We start from the raw sequence: 14,807 nt of genomic DNA, 5'->3' as shown, positions 1-14,807 counted from the left end.
CAAGCCCATCAAAAAGAAATTGGTCTAATGGATGAATAAAATTCTGTACATACTGTATGAATGTATTTATTAACACGAATGGAAGGAAGTCGGTAGGATTATGACTATCTTACCGACTTTTTATTTAGTTGTAGGGGCAAGACCTCAGTCTTGCATCTGTACTCTGAGCCCTGCCAAATGTAGATTAAGTAATCAATTTCTTAGCGTGAGTGTGTAAATATTAAAGTATTTTTAACAAACCACGTGTGGGATGGTAGGAACACGCAACAAAACGCTCCTCTGTTTGGTAAGAAAAACAATTAAAAGAAGAGATATAGTGAAAAAAATACATGATAGTTGATGTCCTTTAAAAAAAGGTGGCAACTCAATAAGCTATATTGTGTAATTCTTAAAGTAAGAGGACTTTAAAATTTGACAAATATTGCGTGTGCATAAGATAGCATTAGATATTTCATATGGAAACAGCCATAAATAAAATCATCTGGAAGCGTCTAAGTTCAGTAAAGAGAACGTGCTAGAATGTGTGGTAAAATAGTAAATTTATATCTCAGAAGGGTACTTACTTAAGTAGAAGTGCTTTTATATGTGTCTCAGGAACAGTGGGAAACATGGACCGTATTTTCTGGACCGTTTCTGCCAGGATGATCTGTTGCGAGTGCTGCGTATTGGATTGTACGGCCGATGCTCCCATAAACGGCACGTGCCTTCCTCCTCGTACATTTTCCTGTACAATGGCCATTATTAAGGCATGGGAAATGTAAATGTGCCCGATGGCAATATTGGAACCATAAAAATATAGCGTTTAACCCCACAATTGTGAGAGGGTAGGAAAATAAGATGTGGAGATGACGACTGGAATGATGTTTCTTTACTTTGGAACTAAAATGATAACATATTTATTGAATTTATTTAAAATATAAGCAAAGGAAAATTGTATTTAAAGAATTTTTTTTCAACGATGTATGAATATTTAAAGCAAAATGCATATAAAATAGTATTAATAAAGGTTCATTTTGTCTATTTATTGTAGGAATGTTTAGGACATTGAATTTCATAACATTTGGAAAAATTTCTAATATTTTATAATCCGTCTAAAAGCCTCTTGAAGCTAAACACAAGACGACAATAATCACGCATATATATACAAATCCTCTTTCTCACTTTACTCTCTCTCTCTCTCTCTCTCTCTCTCTCTTTCTTTCTCTCTACCACTCATTTTCTTTTCTATTTTACAACTTTCCGTCTGTTTTAACCATATATTATTTTTCTCTCTATTTCTCTCTTTCCTCTACCTTTGACAAAACTGTCTCTTTCGTTTCTCTATTTTTCACTTTCTTCCTCCTCTTACTCTAACTACAGCTCTTTCTCATCATTTTATTTTTCTCGATTTCTCTCTCACTCACTCTATCTGTCCATTCATCATCTATCTTTCTTTTCTATTTTTCCATTTCCTTGTGCTCTTATCCTTCTTTAGATGAGATATCTGTATAAAACGCACTTGGATCAACATTATCAACTACTATCGACTTTCCTATTTCTCTGTCACTCTCTGTCTCTCTCTCCCTCTCTCACTCTCTGTCTCTCTCTCTCTCACTCTCTCCCTCTCTCTCTCTCTCTCTCTCTCTCCCTTTCTTTAAGCCCCTGAATCTAAGTTCGAGCGACATGTCTTATAGTCTAAATGATCAACCATAACTGCTCTCATAATTTTTTTTTTTTTTCAATTCATTGCGAAGTTGAGCCTTTTCTCCCTTCCATCCCCCGATTTTCTCTCTTGACGAATTAAAATCTTCCTTAGTTATAAGCAAACTCAATTTTTTATTTCCACCGGTAATCACGTCGTTCAGATGTGACATCGTCATTTTTTTTCGAAGGTTCGCAACAGCAGAGGTTATATCAACCCTCGGGGTGCCGATGTTTTTGAAAAAAAGCCCATTTGTGAGTATGTCGAGTTTGAGTACAGGGCCACTGGATTCGAACCCGGGACCTTTACCTTCAGTGATGGGCGCCGTATCAACAGCTAAAGCCAGAAACACACTTACCCGATGCTACGCCATGCGACGCTAACCGATGCTACCCGAAGCAAATCCAAACTCCGATTTTCCATAAGGTTGCACTACCCCCGTGCACATCTACACTCTGCGATCCCCACTGTCCAGATTTTCGTCGGGTCGCATCGAGTACAGTCGAAGANAAAAAAAATTTTAATCAACAATTGACGCTAGGGGTACGGAATAACCAGGGATCGATGTCCAATTGATACACCAGCGAGTCTGGTCGAAAAATAACAAAACTGGTCCGCTTAAACTCAAATAACTTTTCTCTCCTTGATGAAAAACCAAAATGCAAAAACAGCAACAGAAACGCAACGTGTATGAAAAAAATTAAAGATGAAAACCGTCAAGAAACCGATTTGAAATACAAAAACACTGGAGCACTGTTTTCAAATGCGTTCGATGACCAGCAACAACTCGAAATATGTTAAAGGCTAGACTTTCAAAGTTGCCACTTCATGAACATGAAAAATACTCCTTTACGATGCAAAATATTAAAAAAATTTTGGGACTTTAGGATTCAAAAATTGGCTTGTTAGTAGAGCTTCCCTGTTGTGGTAGTCTTTATTCAGCAGATACTCCTGCCAATTCCTAGAAATCCTCATATAGATGATACCGCCATCTTTGCAACAAACTCAGATCCAGTGACTTTCAGAAACCTCAAAGCCCATGTTTACAGTCTTGAAGAATGGTTCAAGAACTGGAGATTGGAACAAAACCAAAAACCAGGAAATAACCTTCACCCTTTGCACTATCATCTCTACTATATTCTATTACCTCCCAACCCAGAAAGTAATGTCCGGTAATTGAGACTGTACATCGACCGACTAACTTAGAACTCCGACACTCGAAATAATAAAACCGAATCTGCTCAAGTTGTTGAACTCCAACGGACTGTTGTGTTCAACGAAGCGTTCCAAACTACAAAGAATCCAATCGCTCCAGTCCAAAATTGTCGGAACCATTGCCCAAGTTCCAAACTTTCTTTCCAACCTTAGTTACTCAGGACTCTAAATATCATTTGTCTTCGAAACAAGAAAAAGTCGATGCAGACGACTCCATAAAACCTTAGATCCTCCCCTCAGCCCACTTGTCCCCTACCTACTTGAACCCTCCCCCGACATTTTCAAGACGTCTAACGCGACCATGACCTCATGATTTTCTCCTTTATAAGGAAAGTGAATAGTTCTGATAAAATTCATAAAGCCAACATAAATCCTTTCCAGCGCTCTAGGCTGTTGTAGAATAATAACTAAAAAAAGATACTGTTTTCACTAGGGAATACAGAACAAGAGTACAAGAGAATTTAGGACAACCTGACCATTTTAAGCCCTAATGACGTCGCAGTGATTTGAAATTAATCGCTCATCGTTATCTCATTAAGCTTAATAACATAATAAGCTAAGATTAAATGTTTAGTGGGCAGTTGATGATTATTTCTTCTGGTAAAAACCATATTTGTGCAATTGCCACTGGGTGAAAAACGTTTTTCTATTAATTTATATGTATAAACAATCAATAGACTTATTTGGCATGAATGAAGACACAACCGAGTGACAAAATTACAGACATATTAAAAAATCACTATTTCAACAGTCAAAAATGAATTCTTTTGTCATTAGAATATTGTTCATGATATTAAAAGAAAATTAACTCTGGAAATGGCTTGATCTGATAATCTTATACAAATGTACATCTCAATAAACAGTATTGTTTTGATTTAGCAGCATTTTTATTATTTTGTTTATTTTATAACTCCAAAGGTTTATTCAGTATTCACTGTACCGTGCCTTAGTAAAGTGATTACTGTAAGTTCATCTGGAGCAATTCAAGTTATTTTAAAATGGCCAAAGGAAGAAGATTTTCTGATGAGGAGAGCCGGTCGATTCACTTGCTCAATGAAGATGGAATGAGCTGCCGAGATATCGCCCGACGCATAAAACAAAATTTTTCATCGGTATCGAACATGATACGACTAGGTGAAGACTACGGAAGAGGGCATAGCTCGAAGACCTCCTTCCTTGACCAGAAGAGAAAAATCGCACATCCTTCGCGTTGCTTCAAACAGCTTTTCGACTGCAAAAGCCATCGCAGGGAAGGCACGTGTTGATGTTTCTGTTCGAACTGTTCCGAGATTCCTTAAAAAAACTGAAAACATAGTCCGAAGAAAACTGAAACGGATACCTGCTCTGCAACCCCACCACAAACTAGCCCGTGTCAAATTTGGTTTAAACCACATATGACAAAGCCGTTTCATAAAGGCCGCCAAAGCTACATAAACAATCAATAAGGCAGTGCTCCAACGATTAAGGAGGCAGACGAGATAACGGCGGCAGGCCTAAGGTAGAGCCACGCTGGATTTGGAGTTACTCGGTCGCATGCAACTTTAGAAAGAAGAGAAAGTAAAAATAAAAATGTGTGACGTTATCAAGACAAAAAAACTTCTAGTGAAAAATTCTTGTGGAGTGGTGTTCGTTCATAAAGGTTTATTACACTATACTATACAACTTGTCCAGAGAAAAGGAAACTAAAAAATAACTTTACAGTTAATTACGTTCTATCATAAGAAAATATTCCCTTTTTCTTACTTATTTAATTGTAACCATTTATAAGATATATTCGAGTCATTAATTTGTTATTAATATAAGAATCTTTCATGTTTAACGGGTAAAGACTGATTATTTTATTTTATTTTTTATAACCATAATATTAATCCCACAACGTTATAAATACACGCTCTCACAACTTTATACACAATTTGAAAAATGAAGATTATTGGCGAAAAGTTATGGTATATTAGTTGATGATTTGGGGGTGTATTGGGTGTAATAAAAAAATGGAATCTTTGTTTTTCTTCCAAAAAAAGTCAATTCGGAATATTACAAGAAATTACTGGACAAAGAAAAAACTAGTTTCAGCCATTTATGCGAAGAACTCCAATATTCCAGCAGGACAACGCACCCACAATCCAAAAATTGTTAAAGAATGGTTTTCACAGAACAGCATTGAAAAACTCGAATGGCCTGCATTCTCACCAGATTTGAACATTATAGAAAATTCTCTAATTTGGTGGTCCGCTTGACCGATTAATATATTACAATTAATTAAGGATTTTAGTTTTAAAAAAAGTCAATGGCACGAGCGGGATTCGAACCCACGATCTTCGGCTTGATACACCGCTGCTCTACCACTTGAGCAATCGTGACCGCGATCCACTCGGACAATAACTTCCCATCTCAACCCCACCTTCTGAATTTTCCCTCCTTTTTGCCATTTTTCAGGGAAAATTCACGAGGTCACGATAGCTCAAGTGGTAGAGCAGCGGCGTATCAAGCCGAAAATCGTCGGTTCGAATCCCGCTCGTGCCATTGACTTTTTTATCTTAACTAAAATCCTTAATTAATTGTATTATACAAAATGTATGGGGAAAATTATCGAGGATGATATATCAAGACTATAAGCAGTACAACTCTGTCGACGAACTTAAAACACCTTTCACCACTGCCTGGAATAATTTGCCTCAAGATTTTATACAAAATTTGTACAAAACCATTCCAGAAAGATTACTGGAAATTATAAAACTGAGTGGTAATGCTACAAAATATTATAACCTTGTTTTAAATTGATTTTATCCCATGTGTCTATAATTTTCTCGCAGACAAAATCGTTTAATTTTAGTATTTTAATAATTTTTTCTCTTATTTACTGAAAAATTAAAGTTTAATGAAGAAAAAAATATATTTCATGTGTTTTGAATAAATATTTGTAGTACAAACCCATTATAGCCCAAACATTAAAAAATCATAACAATCAGGGGTGTGTCTATAATTTTGTCACTCGGTACTATAAATACTGATAAGCCTGTGTTGTTATAAAGAAGATCCAATATAAAAACATATTATTAAGTTACATTGCAATGTAATATATACAGTAGCTCACCTGAATTTGTGGAAGGTGATGGTGGTGATTTTGTCCGTCTCCTTGGTCCTTATTCCTCGGATCCTCCAGTGTGACATGTCTTGTGAAATAATTCACAAAATAGCTGAGACAATTGCAGTTTTATATAGTACGATTTAGTACATACACTTTTGTTTTGGAAGAATTGAAAAAATAAACCCTTTTAAACTTAGACTTCAAACAAAACTAAATCGTTAAAAAAAATCAAAATTGTATTAAGAAGGTCAAATGTGAAACAAAAATTAGGACAAAAGGTATGAGCGATAAGGGTAATAACTGTTTATAAATTTAAAAAAAAATTAAAAAAACAGTGCAAATGTTTTGCAGGCTATTTTCCAGGGTATTAAATTAAATTTACATAAAAACTTTAATAAATTTTTAAACCAAATGATCAATTCTGTTTCATTTTTGTAGGTTTACTTGGTGTATATTTTTTAGTTAATTCATCTGGTTACGTTTCAGAACAAATATCGTCGCGTTTTTTAGGTTTGAAGGGTTACTTATAAATCGTTAAAGACTTCCAACAAAGATAATAGAGGTTTACAGAGAACTAGGTTATTTTTTTTTTAATAATGTTGCGAATACCTTTTTCCAGTCCTCGGTTCGCATTTGGTGTCCCATCCCGGTGGAAGACGTCTGACTTGGCTCATCTCTACCCCTGCTGTTTTACATTCACTTCTGTTGGGATACTTTAAACATATTATTTGGGTTTAGTTAACTACTTGAACCGAGTGTGAACTGTGCGTCGGGGGAAGCTTGGGAAAATCAATGAATCCTGGAGGGATGCTTGGTTACACCACCCCTCCACAGATTGCACGGCTTTCGCGTACACACCCTCGGCATTTTTTTTTAAATTTTTTAATATTTTTTTAACGAGTTGGTTTTAAATTTGAAATTTTGTTTTTCCTTTATTAGAAACCGCATGGAAAATCACGTGGGGGATAGAGAGTGTGACATAGAACTATTGCGGGATTGAATCAACTCAATAGGCCAATTAGTCGATGGACACGTTAATAAATAATCAGCCAATTTATCACACGCACTCATCAATGGTCTAAAAATCCGATTCATGTTTTATCTTGGACAATCGATTCGTTTCCTGATAAACAAATATTCATACCGACGATTTTAACAATTTGTATATATACTGTTCAGTCCGTATAAACCGTCATAACAGAAAAATTAAACGCTGATTTACAAATTTTGAAAAAATTGAAAAAAAGTACCAATTATTTTAGTATAATCACCCATGCTTAATAAATTAAACAAATAGCTTCTCATAAAAAATGTATTTATCAAATTGCTCTATGATTGGTAAAATACCAATAATATTTCCAATTTCCATTATAAAGTAGGAAAACAAATGGGCTTAAAATTTTGCCCTTCGTAATTCTTTCCGAGATGTTTTACCATTTGCAGAGGTTAATATACTCATAACGATATTAGCATTGTCATAAAGTTTCCTCCTAAAACTATCATTTTCAACCTTACTAGAAGATATTATCCAAAAGTTCTACCATCGAGTCTTTGGGATACACACAGTGTCTTTAGTGCACAGCCGAGGGTTCTCCTAAGGTCATTTCAGATCCGTTTCACTGTTTTGCCAATAACAACTACTAGGTTTCAACCTAGTAATCTAGGCCAAAACGCGCTCAGGTGCCCCTTATGCAGAGAAATGCTCGATGTATTAGAGGAGTGTCCCAATATAGGCGTGTCATGCCTTGGCTCCATACAGAGAGCGTGTAGGCCGCCGGACTTAAGAAGAGTTCTCGAACACCGTAGCGAGTTTCAGGGTCGCCTGTTCCGCTTTTTAGGGAAAATTGTTTTTTTTTTTATTGTATATAATATGTTTTATGTGTTGTGTCTATATGTTTTGTCTGAGTGTTGAGTAATCTGGTTTGGGAGTATGGTGTCTTGAGACTTAAAACAATTTATTAGCGTGAATGTGGGCTGGAGGTTAATGAACGTGCGGATGGGGCAGCAAAGGCCGGGACCTCCTACCCTCCAGACCGGACCATCGCGACCAGGCCCTCTGACGCCAAGTTAGCAGTAAAGACCATGATAAAAGAAAGATGGCAGCGTCAGTGGGTCGGGTCGTCCGCGAGGCTTTTGCGCGTCAAGAGCACGATTCGTAGATGGCCCCCCGAGAACCTGAGCCGGAAACAAGGAATCGTCCTTACGCGATTAAGAATAGGCCATACACGGTTGACACACGGGCATCTGCTCTTGGGCCAAAGCGCGCGCAGGTGCCCCTTATGCACAGAAAGGTTGCTCGATGTGTCCCATATACCGGACACCATGCCATGCCTTGGCTCCCTATAGGGTGCATGTAGGCAAGCCATCCAATCTGAAGAAGGTACTCGAGCACTGCAGCGAGTTTCAGGGTCCTCTGTTTCGCTTTTTAGGGGAAATTGGTTTTTTTTTTATTGTATATAATATGTCTTATGTGTTCTGTGTCTATATGGTTTGTCTGAGTGCATGTATTTATCAGCGTGAATGGCAATGGGTGAGGGTGATAACGTCATCATCGCCCCTCGAACGTTGAGAACGTATGATCGTGTGTTCGGGGACGATGGCGGAATATTTATAAAAGTACTCCATCAACCCCAATCTAGATTAGTTTGAGTATTGGTCGGTGGAGGAATATCAAGTATTCCACCGACCAAACGAAATGAGTGTACTGTATGGATGTATTTATGTGTATGGATGTATTTATGTGTATGAATGTATTTATTTGTATGATGTAGTGTTTGAAAGGGTATATAGAATATAAACTTAGTTGGAGGCTGAAATGACCTAGATGTGGGAAGCTCCAGTCAAAAAAGGTAACTTTTTTGGAATGCTTTGTTTTTTAGTTTTTCAGAGTTAGAGTTAGAAAAGGTTAGAACATCTTTTTTGTATGTTTAGAACCTTTTTTCTTGCTGCAAAACTGTCTAATTGTATAATGTGGGGAGGTTATGAGCGGACAAGCAGCTGAAGTCATCGCCGGCCATATGCGTGTTTTTACTTTTTTCTGATCTTTCGCGCATTTTTTTTAAACTTCAGCCATTTGACCGTGTCTGTTAGGCTACTGACTCTCTGCTTTTGTAGATCCTAAAATCTAGCCTATAAATTTTAACATCGTCTTATATAGTCTCGTCGTACAACTATGCCATATAGGCTACGAGGCCGCTACCGCTTTAAGCCAGAAACACACTTACCCGATGCTANTTCGGGGTACTAGGGGAAGTTAAGTTAAAACTAAGAAATTTTGACCTAATGAAAGGGAGGAATTTTAGTTATCGAGATTTTAAGACAACCTAAAAGGAATTTTCAGCATTATCCCACTTAGGAAGGAAAACGTTTCCTGTTGGCTTTTGTCAACATTTATTTTTAATCACTATTTTTCGTGATCCGCTTGACTTCGACGCTTGGGTTCGAATCCCGCTCGTGACCCTGACGTTTTTATCTCAACTAAAAACCATAATTAATTGAATGATATTAATTGGTCAAGAGGACCACGAAAAATAGTGAATTTAATGAATTAAAATGAAGTATATTTCACTAAAGCTCTCCGTGGCCATGTCATTTGTCGCCGAGAATCAAATAGATTACACGACATTTGAAAAATGGCAAAAAGGAGGGAAAATTAAAAAAAAAAAAGTGTGGATGAGATGGGAAGTTAGTCCCCGACTGGATCGTGGTGGAGTAGTGCCGTATCAAGCCGAAGGTCGTGGGTTCGAATCCCGCTCGTGCCATTGACTTTTTTATCTCAACTAAAAACATTAATTAATTGAATTTATTTTTATCCGCAACTTTTTCAGTCATGGTTCTATGTTGAATAGAAGCTGTAGGGAGCGATGTGATATAATCTTTTTTGGAAGTTGAAGTACGATGTGAAAATGTGCGAAGAATGTGCCGGGATGGGGAGGGAGGTCAGAAATATACGTTGAGTAAAGGATAGGACCTAGTATTTTCCATGTCAGACTCCAAGACGATTAAATCGAAACTAAAAACGAGGTGATGGATCCACTGGGTTACTTCTAAAACTCACTCGAACAAATGAGGATAAGAAAATTATTAAATATTTTCGTTATTTTAAATAACAAATAAAAGCAATAAAAATGTGATGAAACTATTAATTGTTCTAAAATTTAGTTCCTTAAGGAAAATAGATTAAAGCGGAGTAAGTAAAAACAAAGATATCTATCAACTTTGATAAATACTTAAAGTTTATCTATTATCTTGTCAGTTTGTAGAGAAGGCAGTAAAGATCAAGTCCCATGCGGCCGATTCTTGTTTACTGTAGCGTTTGTCGGGTCTTAACGACTTTACATCTAACATGACAAAAGGGGCCAACGCATTTGCAACTCTTATAAAAGTCCAATTGTTGGGTTAAAACAAATTTTGACGTTTTACTTATTTTGTTATTTGTTTTTAAAAAACTTAAATTTTTTAAGTTATAGGTTTAAAAAGTGGGAAAGTTTATCCCCATGATTGTTAACTTTCGCGGGAACTGGGTCGTTTCGAGCGGCTACGACAGAAAAATGTATAATAACACTGGAGAGATAAAGAGAGAATATGAGGCCTCTCCGCGTGGATACTCTGGCTCTGTAAATATTATATGACTGGGTCAGTGTTATTTCCTCGGTTTACGTTCACATCAAATGGAATAGGCAAAAAAGGTATTGACGTAGCGAATATGAGACCTGAACACTCGTCAACATATTTTTTTGCTGTGTTTTTGTTTTTCTTTTATCCGTAGAAAAATATAAAATAATTTTACACATTTTATTTTTCAAGGGGAAAACGACCCGTTAAAGTCAAACGGCTGACCCATTTGGTTTTTCATTATCGTGATTTAATGATATTATCGCTCGTTTGGAAAACGTAATAAAAATTATTTCCAAAAATTCGTAATAATTGTATCACATAAAATAGATTATTACATTCAATTCATTGAAAAAATTGAAATTGGCAATTGAAAAATCGCAAAAAGGAGGGAAAATTCAAAAGGTGGGGTTGAGATGATAAATTAGTGCCCGAGGGGATCGAAGTCACGACAGCTCAAGTGGTAGAATAGCGGCGTATCAAGCCGAAGGTCGTGGGTTCGAATCCCGCTCGTGACACTGACTTTTTTATCTCAACCAATGCCTTTCATAAATACTAATTAATTGAAAATTGTTAATTGGTCAATCGGACCACGAACTCTAATGGTATTAATTAAAATATTAATTAATAACCGAAGGTCGTGGGTTCGAATCCCACTCGTGACGCTGACTTTTTTTATCTCAACCAATACCTTTCATAAATATTAATTAATTGAAAATTGTTAATTGGTCAATCGGACCACGAACTTTTTTATCTCAACTTAAAACCTTAATTAATTGAATGATATTAATTTGTCAAGCGGACCACGAAAACTAGTGAATTTAATTAATTAAAGTGAAGTACATCTTCACTAAATCTCTCCGTGGCCATTTCACTTGTCACCGAGAATCAAATAGATTACACGATATTTGAAAAATGGCAAAAAGGAGGGAAAATTCAAAAGGTCCGGTTGAGATGGGAAGTTAGTGTCCGAGTGGATCGAAGTCACGATAGCTCAAGTGGTGGAGTAGCGGCGTATCTAGCCGCAGATCGTATGTTCGAATCCCACTCGTGCCATTGACTTTTTTATTTCAACTAAAAACCTTAATTAATTGTAATCTAATAAGCTACATTTACAAACTCCCTCTCTTCTCTCTCGGTAGGGCGGCCAGGATTAGGAATCTTTTAGGCCTGTTTTCTAAAGAAAATTGCCATGATTCTTCCCATATTGCATTATTATTAAATTAGAAATATATAAATCAAATAATAATGTCAGATTGTATGAATTATGATAATAACTTTTACTTTAAATAAATAAGGTCTATCCTTGCTCTAGTATTTTCTTTCTAGAAAGAGAATAAATTTAAAGGAAAAAAAGTTACTGTCGAGGAGCGGATGTGCCTTCGTAAATTAACCAAGGAGATTATTCTCTCGAATACGCTAAGGAAATCCGAGGACTGCAAGCTTAGAGCTTTAGTCAAAAATAATCCACGTTATAGTAGATATAGCTGAGATTTACGGTTAATTATTTTTAGAAATTCGGCTTGGTAGCAAACTTTGAGGATGAGGGTTGAATTATTTAAAAAAGGGACATAATTTTTCTTTAAATATTACCGGCGAGAAGGGTGATATCGGCGGGAAAGCCGGGTTTCTATGGACAAACATCGGTCGGGGATTCTTAACCTCGCACCACATCCTGCGGTCCCAATTTGATCAAAAAATTTAATTTGAAGAAAATATTAACACATTGGGTATTATTATTTGGTTTAAACGAGTCAACCTTTTTTTATTCTTGACAGAATAAACGTCCTACAATTGAGACCGACTTCTATCTTGCATTAAATATGAATGAACATTGTAATTAAATTACTGTGTACCTTCAATTTTAGCAATTACAATTAATGTAGTACTAATGAATAAAGCGTGCATAATTTTGCTTGTTAATGGGGCAAACATTAGCCCAATTTTACCTTAATAAAGAACACTTCTTTGATAAATAAACTTACCCTATTTGCCTCTAGATTGCCATTTAATATTTAATCTTTAACAACGATTTGATTATTTTTAAGCGAACGAATGGAATCAAGCTTGGATGGAGGGCTGATAAACTTAGTTGCACTTAAAATAATGGCAATGATAATTAAGTTTATCTCAACCGCAAAAAAGGAGGGAAAATTCAAAAGGTGGGGTTGAGGTGGGAGGTTAGTGTCCGAGTGGTCCACGATAGCTCAAGTGGTCGAGTAATGGCGAATCTAGCCGAAGAGCCGTGGGTTCAAATCCCGCTCGTGCCATTGACTTTTTTATCTCAACTAAAAACCTTAATTAATTGTAATATATTAATTGGTCAAGCGGACCACGAAATCAGTGAATGTAATTTATTAGCATGAATGGAGGGTTTCTTTCCCTATTACTTAGAGTAATATCCTGTAATATGGGTTATGGTAATTTAATTTATTAGCCTACATTGAGCGGATTCTTCTCTAATGACCCCTGTGATGAAATTATCTAGTACTCTGGGGTAGTGTGACTGCTAATAAGACTATGTTTTTTCTTGTTTCTGAGTTTACGTGTTTGTTATTTTATCTAAAATTAACGATATCCTGAGGTACAGATAAGCTTTGGACGAAGAAAAGAAACAGGAAAAGAAATTAGTTGATTTAAAATTCGAGAAAAAGCAAAGTTATGAAATAGAGGAATGATGGTGGCCAATGTAGTTTGCCGGCCCAAAAACTAAAAAAGTACTTTGTGGCAGTGTGAATGTAATTTATTTTTATAAGGTGAGTGAAAGATGGGTGAAAACCTACTTGGAGGGACGGATGGTAAATATGTGCTTAGGTAGAATCAATATCACAGGAAGCTGTCCACAGGGAGGATGCTTATCCCCTCTTCTATGGTTAATCACAGTAAATAGCTTAATAGAGCTTCTGAATAATTCAGGTTTCTACAGCCAATTATTTTCAGATGATGGTACCATAAGGATCACCGCTGATGAAGGAGGCAATGGGGTTGCTTTCTGAGTGGTGTTGTGATAAAGGTCTTTCAATTAATCCAGCTAAACTGGAGCTGATAATGGAGAAGAACACTAGGTAATTTTAAAAACCCTAAATTTTAGGGTATCGAATTAAAATTAAGGGATTCAATCAAATCCCTCGGGGTAACGCTTGATAGGAAACTTGATTGGAAAGGCCACATTAAAAACATATACAGGAAAGACACAGTATCAATGGTGCAATGTAGGAGAATTGTTGGTAGAACATGGGATATCAAACCTTAGGTGGCCAAATGGATATACCGCAATTATACTACCTAGATTTCTATTCGCAGCCCTAGTATGGTGGAAAGGGCTAGAAAATAAAGGCTAAAGACTAGGCTGTTTGATGATGACGGGAGCATTTTCCCCTTCACCCACCCTAGCACTTGAGATTATAACCAATACTACACCTCTACACATAGAGGTTAAGGTTAGAGCACTAACTAGCTGCTATAGATTAATTAGTGAAGGCAGTTCGAAAATTCTACAATTATTGAGTAAGGTCAACAACCAACTATTAAGCGTCAGCGATAAAAAAGTTAAAACCCCTTCAGGGAAAAAGTACTTTCAGGTAGTTACTCCTGGTGAATGTAACTATAGTGCGGATGATGCCCATCGTAGCCTAGACTGTTTTACCGATGGCTCACTCATTAAAGGCAAGGGAAGCGGTGCTGGAATTAGGGATCAGCATCTCCTCCCCTATTGGTAATAACACCTCCGTTTTTCAGGAGGAAATATCGGCCATTAATGTTTGCTGCAGAACACTTATGGATAACAAGATCAAGGGAAAAGACATTAGAATTTTTTCCGACAGTCAGGCCAGTCTGAAATCATTACAAAAAGAGCTGTCAACATCTAGGCTGGTGGAGGAAACTGTTGAACTTATTAATAGGATTACTACCAGGTATGAGAATAGGGTAACCCTCATATGGATACCAGCTCATAAGAGACACGATGGCAATGAAGAGGCGGATAGCTTGGCCAAAAAAGGCTCAAATACTGCGTTTGTCGGGCCACAACCGGTATTACCCCACTCTATAAGGACAGCGAAAGAGAGTATTAATTGCTGGGGCAGGAAACAATTCCTTAAAGAATGGAATCAGTCCCCCGGACGTAGGCAATAGAAGGAGTTTGTAAAGGAAATCAAACCAAAAGAATCGAAATGGCTATTCTCTAACTCAAGGAGGGGAATTAGGAGG

General features: G+C 36.7%; 1 protein-coding gene across 2 annotated transcripts; it reads right to left on the bottom strand.

Moving 5' to 3' along the window:
• Nucleotides 1-476: 476 nt before the first annotated feature.
• LOC106667542 lies at nt 477-6,750 on the bottom strand. 2 transcript variants are annotated; one of them, XM_024229417.1, is made up of 3 exons: nt 6,594-6,750; nt 5,991-6,093; nt 477-724 (listed from the first exon to the last, which is right to left on the bottom strand). In XM_024229417.1, exons 1-3 carry the CDS (start codon nt 6,656-6,658, stop codon nt 560-562), a joined length of 333 nt encoding a protein of 110 aa, XP_024085185.1. In that variant the 5' UTR covers nt 6,659-6,750; the 3' UTR covers nt 477-559. The 2 variants fall into 2 exon arrangements, with proteins under 2 accessions (XP_024085185.1, XP_024085186.1); XM_024229418.1 differs by having other exon boundaries at nt 5,991-6,069.
• Between the last annotated feature and the right edge of the window lie 8,057 nt (nt 6,751-14,807).

This window comes from Cimex lectularius, unplaced genomic scaffold (genome assembly GCF_000648675.2).
Source record: "Cimex lectularius strain Harlan isolate CLEC.00 unplaced genomic scaffold, Clec_2.1 scaffold233, whole genome shotgun sequence".
Lineage (NCBI taxonomy): Eukaryota > Metazoa > Arthropoda > Insecta > Hemiptera > Cimicidae > Cimex > Cimex lectularius.
Note: the sequence above shows the minus strand (reverse complement) of the source record. Positions and strands in the feature narration are given on the sequence as shown.